This window comes from Eptesicus fuscus, chromosome 15 (assembly GCF_027574615.1).
Source record: "Eptesicus fuscus isolate TK198812 chromosome 15, DD_ASM_mEF_20220401, whole genome shotgun sequence".
Taxonomy (NCBI): Eukaryota; Metazoa; Chordata; class Mammalia; order Chiroptera; family Vespertilionidae; genus Eptesicus; species Eptesicus fuscus.
The window spans coordinates 983,051-995,574 of NC_072487.1; the positions used below are offsets into that span (position 1 = coordinate 983,051).

At 59.9% G+C, this 12,524-nt stretch overlaps 1 protein-coding gene across 1 annotated transcript in view; it reads left to right on the forward strand.

The window, feature by feature from the left end:
• Positions 1 to 5,200: 5,200 nt before the first annotated feature.
• Positions 5,201 to 12,524, forward strand: part of FGD3 (FYVE, RhoGEF and PH domain containing 3) — a 61,579-nt gene continuing 54,255 nt past the window's right edge. Inside the window, exons 1-2 of the mRNA XM_054727421.1 lie at positions 5,201 to 5,305; positions 9,506 to 9,921. Of these exons, the coding sequence (XP_054583396.1) occupies positions 9,547 to 9,921 (375 nt within the window). The 5' untranslated portion in view covers positions 5,201 to 5,305; positions 9,506 to 9,546. The remainder of the gene's footprint in view (positions 5,306 to 9,505; positions 9,922 to 12,524) is intronic.

Below are 12,524 nucleotides of genomic sequence, written 5' to 3' on the forward strand. Positions count from 1 at the left end.
ATATTAAAGAGATCATACACCATGACCAAGTGGGATTTATTCCAGGGATGCAAGGCTGGTACAATATTCACAAATCAATAAACATGCTACATCACATAAACAAATTGAAAGACAAAAATTATATGATCATATCAATAGACACAGAAAAAGCATTCAACAAAATCCAACACCCATTTTTGATAAAAACTCTCAGCAAAGTGGGAACACAAGGATCATATCTCAACATGATAAAGGCCATATATGACAAACCTACAGCCAACAGCATACTCAATGGGCAAAAACTAAAAACTTTTCCTCTAAGAACAGGAACAAGACAGGGATGCCCACGCTCACCGCTCCTATTCAACACAGTACTGGAAGTGCTAGCCATAGTGATCAGACAAGAAGAAGAAATAAAAGGCATCCAAATTGGAAAAGAAGAAATATAATTATCCTTATTTGCAGATGACATGATATTGTACATAGAAAACCCCAAAGACTCTATCAAAAAACTACAAGACTTGTGAACGAAAATGCCACCTGCTAACCTGACAAGCTCAGGGGAGGCCTGTGTGGCAGTCTTGAAAGCTCAGAGACCTAAAGTAACCACAAAAGATGGTCTGAAAATTAAATATTTAACTACAAACAGGTTATAGTGGGCAGTCATTCCTAAGCTGATATTTTCCCTGACAAAGATCAACTTAGATCTTTCCTGAGCCCATTTGCCTTTTTGCCTCTAAGATAACATATCTGTGAGATGTCTGTAACTTGTAACTTCCTCTTTCGCTGGAGCCCCTGGGGCACAACCAAATGTGGTGGGCGCCAGGACAGATGCCTCAAATTCCTTCATTATCATGTTAATTGTTCCTGTACCCACCTAAGTATGTGTCCATCATTTTACTTTTTATCCAATCCCAGGGGTTTCCCACTGTTGGACTTTATCCCACCTCCTTAATCCATCACCAATGAATTTCATGTAGCCCACCTATGTCCCTCCTTTGATGACAATGTATAAATACAGATGTAACCCACCATTCTTTGGAGCAGTATCTCAATTCATTGAGGTCCTGCTTCCCGGCATATGTTGACAGTTTGGCTCAAATAAACTCACTAAAATTCTTTACAGGTTTCAATGTGTTGTTTTTTTTTTCGTTAACAGACTTAATCAATGAATTTGGCAATGTAGCAGGATACAAAATTAACATCCAGAAATCCATGGCTTTTTTATACACCAATAATGAACTTACAGAAAGAGAAACTAAAAAAAAGAATTTCAGGGAAAGTATATCCTTCCCCAGGGACAGGCCCACGATATCTTTGGGCTCTTCACAATTCCCTACAGGTAGGGTACAGACCGTTTCTACAGCTCCTAAACCCTCGAATCGTATGTCCTAGCCTAGCCCCCCTACTGCAAGATATCCCCAGACCTGTTCCACTTGGTACGCAGTATCTCCCCAAGGACAGGGTAGACCTCCTTCTTTCCCCACTCATCAGCAAGGGGCCAAGTCCCTGGACAAGACTGGAGATTGCCTTCACTCACTTGTCCCCTATTAGAAGGACCAAGTATCTCTTAACCCTCGCAGACACCTTCTCGCAGGTTAAGAGAAGCACTCCCCACTGCGTCTGAAAGTCCTCCGAGGTCACACAGCTCCCATTCAGCACAGCATCCCCAGATCCGGCCTCCCCACCTCACAGCAATCAGATAATGGACCCGCTTTCACATTTCAAATGACTCGACAGGTCTCCTCCACTCTGAGCATCCAGTGGAACTCACATCCCCCTTCCGGCCCAATCTTCAGGCAAGGAGGAAAAGGCAAAGTCCTTAATTCAGTCTCACCTAACTAAATTAACGCACAACACTAAAGGACCTGAAACTACTCTCCTACCGCTAGCCCTTATGCGCATCAAGGCAACCCCCGTGCACCCTCCTTTCTTAGTCTCTTTGAACTCAGGTATGGAAGACCCCTCCTACTAGGAAACTTCCCTTCCACAGGGACCCCTCTAGGAGGCTATGTCCCCATTTTCAACCTCATCATACAATTACTGAAGGACATGCTGGCCGGGTCTTCCTTTGGCGACCCTACCAGAGGGGGAAGTAGGCTGTGGCCGCTGCCGGGCGTCTGCAGGTAAACACCTGCTCTCCAGAGCACATTAAAAGTCTCGTTCTCACCACACTTCTGCCCCGGAGTCCGTTATTTGAATTCAGACAGGCGAGCATTTCTCACAGGCAGAGCATTGCATGAACTTGAACCTGAGTTCAGCTGAGGCGTCCCCTGTGTCTGTTTCTCTGGTTTTAGCCAATGGTGCAGAGAAATTACAGTGTCTACCTCGAGAGGAGCCCAAAGCTGACAGAGTGGCCGGGGTTGGAAGGGCACTGGTGCCCACGGGACGGGCATCGACAATGGGGTGCACCTGCGTGACCACGGCACCTGGTTGGGTGTGGCTGCCACACGCTGGCTATTTGGCTCAGATGGGCTGGCTAATCCTGGTCACTGGGTGAAATTAGGGTCGCTCAGTACAATACAGGGTGCCCAGTTAGATCAGATAAACACTGAATAATTTTGTTAACATACGAATGCCCCAAATATTGCCCTGGCCAGGGCGCTCAGTGGTTGGGCATCATCCCATACACGGAAAGATCACATTTCATTCCCGCTCAGGGCACATGCCTGGGTTTTGGGCTCAGTCCCCTGGAGGGACGTACAGGAGGCAGCCGAAAGACATTTCTCTCTATCATTGGTGTTTCCCTCTCTCTCCCTCTCCCACATCCTCCTCTGTGAGGCTGAGCTGGGGAGGAGGCTCCCCTGGGGATGTGGGCTCCCCCTGGCTCAGCCTTCTCCTTCCCAGGGTTTCTTGCCTGGCCCGGCCTTCCCTTTGGGTCAGTGCTAAGTGGAAGGAACAACGGCACCCCTGGCGGAAGGGCCTCTGTGCACCTGCTCTCCCAGCTCTGGCCCCACACAGGTCCCCGAAGCCTGCAGGAGGGGGCTGGCCGGCCTCTGCTGCCCATGGGAGGCCCCTCTCTAGCAGGGCTGCCTCCGTGCGGCAGGCTGGGGAGGAGGAAGCAGCCCTGCCCCTGACGCTGAGCGGGCGGGGCAGAACAGGGGGGAGGCCTTATTGGGAGTGAACAGCATAAATGGACCTTCATCAATGTCACCAGGAAAGCCTTCAGGGTTGAGGACCCAGTCTGGACCAGAGTCAGCAGTGACATAATTGGACAGAGAAATAGGAATGTGTGCCATTAATTCCCTGTGGACACTTCTCCACTGTGGGCTGATGCTCCCCATCCTTAGATCACCCCTTGCTCCTTTTTTCTGATAACCATGTTATATCACCTACCACTGCATAACAAATTACCCAAGATTTAGTAAACACTTACCAACTCGGTTAGTTTGGGCAGGTCAGGAATTTGGGTGCAGAGTGGCTCTAACTTGAGGTCTCCCTTAGGCTGGGGTAACAATGTTGGCCGGGGCTGAGAGCTCATCTGAAGGTTTGACTGAGGCCGGGAATCCACTTCCACATGATTCACTCCCTCATGGCCAGCGGGTGCCGGCTGGGGCCTCCTCCCCACACAGGGCTCTCCTCACAACAAGGCAGCTGGCTCCCTAGAGCGAGTGACTCAGGAGAGAAAGGTTGAAGCTGCAGTGTGGCACAGGACCTGGTCTTAAAGGTCACCACTCATTTCTGCAGTGTCCTACTGGCTCCATCACAGGTCGGCGCTATTCGAGGTGGGCATGGCTTCACAGGTTCGGCTCACCAGGAAGTACCTGCCACAAGCACGCTCTTCTTGGAAAGCGTCGCCTCCCTGGTGAAGACACCCCGCAGGCTGAGAGGACTCTGGAGCCCAGTTCTACTTTCCAGCCACACCCCTCACTTTACTCCACCTTCTGTAGTCACCTGCCAAGACCCCTCACCTTTCAGGTCATTGCACCAGGCCTGCTTCCATGCTGCACATCTGCCTTCTTAGGCCATTTTTAAAAGTATTTTACTTTTTGAAATTGTTACTGATTTTAAAGAGAGAGGGAGGGAGAGAGAAACATCAATTTGTTGTTCCGCTTACTTATGCCTTCATTGGTTGATTCTAGTATGTGTCCTGACCAGGGATGGAACCCGCAACCTTGGCCTCTCAGGACGACGCTCTAACCAACTGTGCTGCCTGGCCAGCCTCTTAGGCCGGTTCCGATCAGCAGGTCCGCTGCCAGTCCCCGACTCAGCGATGTCCGTGGGGACCCTGCTGGGGATGGCTGCGGTGCTGCGCTCCCCACAGGCCGGCCCCCGCGTCTCTCCGTTTTACAGAGTGACCGGCCAAGCGGCTCGGAGCTGTGCATGGTGAAAGCTCTGGAGGGTGGGCTCATGGGCCTCTGAGATGCAGCCCCGCCTCTGCCGCCGCCGGGGGAAGGTCTGAGTCCCCAGCGATGGTGGCGGCCAGCGGGCCAGGCAGACGTGTCCTCACTCTGTCCTGTGGATTCCTGGGCGGAGTCCCACCGAGACCCGGGCCGGGTGGGTGCTGGGGCTCTCACTGACCTGCACGGAGGGCAGCGTGCGCTCACAGTGACCTGTATGCGGGACCCTTCAAGTCTTGGGTTGGAGGGAAGTCTGTCTGGAGGGGAGTGGGCCGCATCCCCAGCACACAGCCTCGGCACACCATTGGTCCATATTGGGAGGAACTGAGGGAGGGAGCCGTCCGTCCAGCTGCTGTGAGCCTCACTCAGGGTGTGGGGGACAGGGGCCCCAGGGAGCCGGCAGCCGGTGAAGGAACCGGGGAGGCCCTTGTGGACTTCAGCTGTCACTCAGTTCCCTGCGTTCGGCGCCGTCCCCGGGGGACCTACACGTGACCGTGTGAGTGAGGAAACGGATGCCCAGGAAATGAGTGTTGTGAAAGCTGTGAGGTCGGATGAAGAAACCACCATTTAAACTGGTCGGAGTGGAGTTCGTGACCTAAGCCTCGCAGGACCCCGTGTTCACTTTCTCCCGAAGGTCGGGGCGCCCTCCCGGTGGGGGCAGGCGGGGGAGTCTGGCTGGAGGGCTGGCGTCAGCCATGGAAATAACCCATTTTCAGGGGCCTCTCCATTTCCCTCCCTCTGTGCCCTTTCCACTGTTCCTGCCCAAGAGGGCCCTGAGGCCCGGCGCCGAGAGCCCGCGGGTTTGCTAGGAAATGCCTCCCAGGGGCAGTGGGGCCTCCGGCCTGGAGCCTCTGGGCCTGGAGCCTCTGGGCCGGGCGGCGGCCTGGGTGTGACAGTGCGGAAACGCACCCCTGTCCCTGTGACGGCACCGGAACCACAGAGGAAGCGCGCTCCGCCCACCCGAGGCCAGAGAAGCCGCCGGGCAGGTGAGTGGTGGGGCTCCGGAGCCTGGAGGGCGCCTCTGGGTCCGGGAGCACTGGGAGCAGGGGGGGGACACGCCTCAGGCGGCGGGGCCCTGAGGAGCTGTGTCCCCAGTGGAAGCTTTGTCTGGCCAGGCCTGGGGGCTGACCTGCTCCTGGCCACACTGCCGCTCTGGCAAATGTCCGTCTCCGCCGCTGACCAAGCTCCCAGCTCCACCTGCACTGGGCGCCACGGGAGGCACCGGGGGGTCTGGTTGTGTGGTCTCCCCGGGGCCTCTGCGCTTGTGCAGAGGCAAGTGTGCGGGTCCCTGGTGAACGCCGAGAGCGGGGACAGCGCTGGGTCATCGGGGTGTCTCCGTCTCCAGGAAAGATGACCCTGAGCCCAGGAGTGGCCGGTCCCAGCAGCCGACTGGTGGAGGGGGACCCCACTCCAGCCGGGCTACTGGACTCTTCCAGGCCTGAGCCGGGAGGGGCGGGTGGTCCCAGACACAGTCCCTCCAACATCCTTGGCCCGGAGCCTGCAGCTCTGGCCCGGCCGCCCGGCCTTGTCTAGGTGGTGCCTTGGGAAGAGGGTGAGTGCGCAGGCCTCGGGGGACCCACGGCGTGTGGACACGGAGACATGGAGCGGGCAGCAGGCCCGGCGAGCAGCCGGCTCCGGGGAGGGGCCGCAGGGCCAGCCCTGCTGTGACCGGGGCCAGGCCAGCACTCAGACTCGGTGTCTGCAGCCCCAGGGCCCGCCAGCCCTGCGGTTCTTGCAGGAGAGAACGGGCACACACAGCACCCCACTGCCTGCACCTGGCCCCCCACTCCAAACCTCCGGAGCCTGACAGCTTGGAGGGCTGGGTGGGGCGGCGCAGAGGAAGTGGTTTGTCCCCAGCTGGGGAGTTGCAGGGGCCCAAGTCCCTGGTTCCGCTCCTGGGGGCTGGCGGGGGGAAGGGGAAGGGGCAGGGCTTATGCATCTCTGACCACAACCTGCTCCTCCTTACGCAGCGGCTCCTCAGGCTGCCAGGCTGCACCCGCACCGGGGGCCTGGGTCGCGGGGTCCTTCCAGGTCAGAACGGAGAGGCAGAGCTCCGTGAGTCCGCAGGGCCAGGCGGGCCTGGCTGCCTGCGCCCATTGTGAGCCCAGGCCCCGGCCCCACGTGCAGAACAGTGACCACAGCGCGGGCGCGGCCGCCTCGCTGCAGCCTCTCCCTCCACCGCCCCGTGGGCCCTGGCGGCCACCACATGGCATTTGAAGAGCAGAGGCTCGGACACGAGGAGGGTGAGCTTGGGGCAGCCCTGACCACAGGGCAGATGCGAGACAGGCCTGCCTCTGCGTCTGATGGCATGTCCCTCAGCTCCCGCCCTGTGCGCCTGGGACCCGTTCCCTCTCCTGGGACAGGGTCCCTTGGGCACTGTGTATGTGTGCACGCACGTGTGCTGTGGAGGGGTGTGTGTATGTGGGAGCTCACGTCCACATGTGAGTGCCCTTCCCAAAGCCCACTGCCCCCGGAGCTGTGTGTGTGTGGGGGGGAGGCTGGGCCAGCCTGCCCTGCCTGGCGCGCCCTTTGACCTGGGGAAGCCGCGGGAAGTCAGCCCTTAGTTGAGTGAGGCCGTGGCTGCATCCCTCAGCTTCCTGATCAGATCAGCAGGTCTCGCTGCCCCGCCCCGCCCGCGCCTGCCCCCCTCCCGTCTGGCCCAGCATTGTGGCTGCCCTTGCATTCAAGTCCTGGAAGACGAGGTGATGGTGGCGCCAGGCTCCACTGGAAGGGCGCAGGCCTGCCCTGGGGACGGGGACGTCCGCACGCCTCACGTCTGCTCTGGACGTGACCGCCCTTGTAACGTGGGCGCTGACACTAAAGATGCCAGCAGCTTGCCAGGCCCCCACCCCCAGAGGCATCCTCCGGCTGAGTTACAGCCCACACGTCATTCTGGTGAAGTGGGCACTGCAGTGTTTTCACTACTTGTAGCCACGAAGTCCTCCACCTGGGCCCGCCCCCCCCCCCCAGACACGCAACTCAGCGGGCTTTTCCTAAAACCCCGTGTGAAGGCAGGACGCTGCGGGGGGGGGGGGTGGGAGGACGCTGGGGGGTGGGAGGGGGGACGCTGGGCGGGGGGGAGGCAGGACGCTGGGAGGGGGGGAGGCAGGACGCTGCCGGGGGGGGGGGGGAGGACGCTGGGGGGGGGAGGCAGGACGCTGGGGGGGGGGAGGCAGGACGCTGGGGGGGGGGGGAGGGAGGACGCTGGGGGGGGGGGGGGGACGCTGGGGGGGGGGAGGCGGGACGCTGGGGGGGGGAGGCGGGACGCTGGGGGGGGGGGGGGAGAACGCTGGGGGGGGGGGAGGGCGGGACGCTGGGGGGGGGGGGAGGCAGGACGCTGCGGGGGGGGGGGAGGCAGGACGCTGGGGGGGGGGCGGTGGGAAGCAGAGACGCTGGGGGGCAGGCAGCTCCCATGCCGGTTGCAGGTGCGGCGCAGGCCAAGGGCGAGGGTGAGGGCGAGGCCGCGTCCGTCCCGCACGTCTGATTCCTGGGCCCGAGCTGCCTCCTGAGGGAGGAGGAGAAGGCAGCAGGCGCATCTGCTGCTCAGAGAGCGGCCATTTCCCCCAAGGAGCTGGTGAAGGGCGAGGGCGGGGGCGGTGAAGACAGGCCCGCTCCGGAGCCGTCGCGGGCGGAGCGCTCTGCCCAGAGGGTGCGGGTGCGAGGCCTGCGTCCTGGGCGCCCTCCACTGCGAGGGGCGGAGTGTGAGCGCAGGGAGCGCGGGGCGGGTCTGGGGGGCAGTGCGGTGCTCATGCGGCTGCGGGGGTGCCTGCCGGCGCCCGCACCCTGGGTCAGCTCTGCGCCAGGGGACCCAGGGGACCGGCCTCCCGGCACCCGCCCCCTCCGCTGGCCGCTCCTCCCGCAGCCGCCGTCTTGCCGTCTGTCCGGACTCCATTGAGCAGCAGGTGGCTTCCCCTGTGGGATTTCTTCCTCCCCACTGCCCCCCCCTCGCCTCTCCCCCTTTCCCCCCTCTCTCCCCCCTCTCCCCCCTCTCCCCCCCCTCTCCCCCCTCTCCATCTCTCCCCTTTCTCCCCTCTCCTCCCCCTCTCCTCCCCCCTCTCTCCCCCCTCTCCCCCTCTCCCTCTCTCCCCCCTCTCTCCCCCTCCCCTCTCCCCCGCTCCCCCTCTCCCCTCCCCCCGCTCCCCCTCTCCCTCTCTCCCCCTCCCCCCTCTCCCCTCCCCCCTCTCCCCCCTCTCCCCTCTCTCTCCCCCCCTCTCCCCTCTCTCTCCCCCCTCTCCCCCTCTCTCCCCCTCTCCCCCCTCCCCCCCCTCCCCCCTCTCCCCTCTCTCTCCCCCCCGTCTCCCCCTCTCTCCCCCCTCTCCCCCCTCTCTCCCTCCCCCCTCTCTCCCCTTTCTCCCCTCTCTCCCCCTCTCCTCCCCCCTCCCCCCTCTCTCTCCCCCCTCTTCCCCCCCTCCCCCCCTCTTCCCTTCTCCCCATCTCCCCCTCTCCCCCCTCTCCTCTCTCTCCCCCCTCTCCTCCCCCTCGCCCCTCTCCCCCCTCTCCATCTCTCCCCCCTCTCCCTCCTCTCCCCCTCTCCTCCCCCCTCTCCCCCCTCCCCCCTCTCCATCTCTCCCTTCTCCCCTCTCCCCCCTCTCCTCCCCCCTCCCCCCTCTCTCTCCCCCCTCTTCCCCCCCTCCCCCCTTCTCCCCATCTCCCCCTCTCCCCCCTCTCTTCCCCCTCGCCCCCTCTCCTCCTCTCCTCCCCCCTCTCCCCCTCTCCCCCTCTCCATCTCTCCCTTTTCTCCCCTCTCTCCCCCTCCCCTCCCCCCTCCCCCCTCTCCCCTCCCCCCTCTCCCCCTCTCCCCCTCTCCATCTCTCCCCCCCCTCTTCCCCTCTCCTCCCCCCTCTCCCTCCCCCCCTCTCCCCCTCTCCCCCTCTCTCCCCCCTCTCCCCCTCTCCCCCCCTCTCTCCCCCTTCTCCCCCCTCCCCCTCTCCATCTCTCCCCCTTCTCCCCCTCTCCCCCTCTCCATCTCTCCCCCCTCTCCATCTCTCCCCCTTCTCTCCCCTCCCCCTCTCCATCTCTCCCCCTCTCCCCCTCTCCCCCGTGCTGTGGAGAGATGTATCTTCCATTTGCCGTTGCCCCAAAGCCCTAGGCCGGGAGCGGCGGCCCGGGGAGCACGCTGGGCGCTGCATGTGGGCCACGGGCGGGTCCGGTCCAGCCGGCACTGACCACGCTCGTCTCTCGGACAGGAGGCCCCGCCAGCCCCTCCGCCACTCAGCTCGGCCGGAGGATGGAGTCCGGAGGAGGGGTCCCAGCCGCCCCAGCCCGCCGCGCCCGCCCCGAGGGGCCAGGAGCCGGGCCTGGCGCCTCCCCGCAGCCGCCCAGCACGGGGCCAGGGAAGCCGCCGGCGCTGCCCGTGGGGCCCGGAGCCCCCGCCCCGAGGGGCCCCGCCGGGGAGCAGAGCTGCGCCAAGACCCCCAACCGGGACAGCGGGATCGACAGCCCAACCTGCAGCGCGCCCACCGGGCCCTTCTGCCGGGCGGGCAGCGGGGCGGCGGCCCCAGGCAGCCCGGCCACCCGGACCGAGGCCGACAGCGACGTGGGCCAGGGCGGCGAGGAGCCCGCGCCGGACAGCCCCCCGGGGGCGCGAGCGGACCCGGCCCAGGTGGGTCCCCTCCTGCCCGGATGGGCTCCCCGGGGTCTGAGGTCCGGCCGTGGGGTGGCTGCGCAGACACCGCCTCCGTGGGGGTGGGAGCCGGGAGGAAGGCGCCCGCGGCCACCAGCACGGGCGGGCGGAAGGGAGCCGGGCCCCCACAGACAGCATCCGGGCTCTGCCCCGTGTGGGGCCGTGAGGACGGAACGGGGCAGACTCCCTGCGAGGGAGGCCCGTGCCGGGGGCAGGGCCAGCGGCTGCTCCCTAGAGAAGCGGGGTGTCTGCCGGGCAAGGCGGGGCCCCTGGCGTGTGCGGCTGCGGTGGCAGCGCCAGGAGACGGGCCTGGGGCCACGGGCAGCTGCCCGCCTGACCGCCCAGAGCCGGCTCCGGGGCTGCTGGCCGGTGACACCCAGGCCTCGCTATCCTCCGAGTGGGCCGAGGCCGCAGGGCAGGCGATGACAGCCGCTGAGACAGTGTGACTCCCGCTCCCAGCACAGCCCACCCGCGGCCCAGGGGAAGCTGCAGGGCCGCTGGAGGAGGCGGGGAGGGGCCGAGGGCCCAGCTGTCCCTGGGTGTCTGGCACGGCCCTGGGTGATGGGGGGGGGGCAGCAAACAGGGTGAGCAAGGCCCCCAAATGCCAAAGCATCGTAAAATGAAAACAAAGAAATGCTGTTTACTATGGCCCCCCCACCTGGCCTCTCCGGGGAAGCTGCCTGCCTGTCCCAGGCCCTTCTGCCCACCCAGGCTCCGGGCGCTCCCAGGGCAGGGCTTTGTGACTGTGACATGAAAATGGCATGTTACATTGCCACGGCGGGACGGGTCTCTTCTTCATCACGGGATTCTGATTTGTCGCTCGTCGGCCCATTTATTGCACACGGGCCCAACCCTCAGGCCGGGGCTCTGGACCAGGGGCCGGGACCCTGTGCCCCGAGTTCCCATCCGGGGGGACGAAGGGGTGCTGGCCTGGGGAGGCCGCCCAGGTGTGCACACATGTCAAATTGGCCTGTGTTGTGTGGAATTAGGTTCCTTCTTCTAGTCCTAATTTGTTGATTGTTCTTGTCACAAAAGGATGTTGCATCTTGTCAAATGGTTTTTCTATGTCAATTTCCCTTCCTTCTGTATTACACTGACTGACTTTCATCTAGTGAATCATTCTTGTATTCCAGAAATAAATTCCACTTGCTCATGGTATATGATCCTTTCATTTTTTATTTTTTAAAACATGTTTTTACTGATTTCAGAGAGGAAGGAAGAGAAAAAGAGGGATAGAAACATCAACAATGCGAGAATCATCAATCGGCTGCCTCCTGCAGGCCCCACACTGGTGATCGAGCCCACAACCTGGGCATGTTCCCTGACTGGGAATCGAACCATGACCTCCTGGTTCATGGGTTGACGGTCAACCATTGAGCCACACTGGCCAGGCTGATCCTTTTAATATGATACTGAGTTCAATTTGCTAATATTTTGTTGAGGATTTTTGCATCAATATTCATCAGGGATATTGACGGATAGTTTTCTTGTAACATCTGTGTCTGGCTTTGGTATAAGGGTAGTGCTTGTCTCACAGAATAAACTTGGAAGTGTCTATTCAACTCTTTGGAAGTATCTGAGACAGATGACTCTCCAGTGTTATTAATTCTCTAGTGAAGCCACTTGGTTTTTTTCTATTGGAAAGTCTTTAATTGCTTAGTCAATCTCTTTTCTCATTACTGGTCTGTTCAGATTTTCAGTTTCTTTGTGATTCAATCTTGGTAGGTTTTGTGTTTCAAAGAAGTTTTCCATTTCTTCTATGGTATCCAATTATTCGTAGTAGTCTCTTATAGTCCTTTTTATTTTGGTGGCATCAATGGTCATGTTTTCTCTTTCAGTTTCTGATATTAGTTATTTGAGTCTTCTCTTTTCTTCTTAATTAATTTAACTAAGGGGTTGTCAATTTAATTGATTCTTTTAAAAAACTCTTAATTTTGTTGGTGTGTTTCATAGTTTTTCTCTTCTGTTTCCCTTATATTCTAATCTCTACTGTTTTCTTCTTTGGACTGCTTTGGGTTGAGTTCTCGTTCTTCCGGCTTCTTGAGGTGTTGGACGGGCTGTTGGCTGAGATCTCTCCTTCTGCACATGCGCACTTGCAGCTCTACATGGTCCTCTGGGCGCTGCTCACGGCCGTCCACACAGGTGGGATGCTGTGCGCTTACTCTCACTTTCCTCAGGTATTTCCTAGTTTCCTTTGTGACTTTTTGTTTGTTTGTTTGTTAATCCTCACCTGAGGATATTTTTTCCATTGACTTTTTAGAGAGAGTGGAAAGAAGGAAGAGAGCAAGAGAGGCAGAAAGAGAGAGAGAGAGAGAGAGAGAGAGAGAGAGAGAGAGACATTGATGTGAGAGAGACACATCGATTGGTTGCCTCTCAAATGTGCCCCGACTGGGACTGGGGATCAGACTACAACCCAGGAATGTGCCCTTGACTGGGACCCGAACCTGTGACCCTGTGATGGGCCAACACTCTAACCACTGATCCACACCAGCCAGGGCTATTGATTTCATTTTATTCTATTATGATTAACAAAGATATTTTATTTTTAAAATTCATTATTTTTGTATTTTTTTTCAATTATA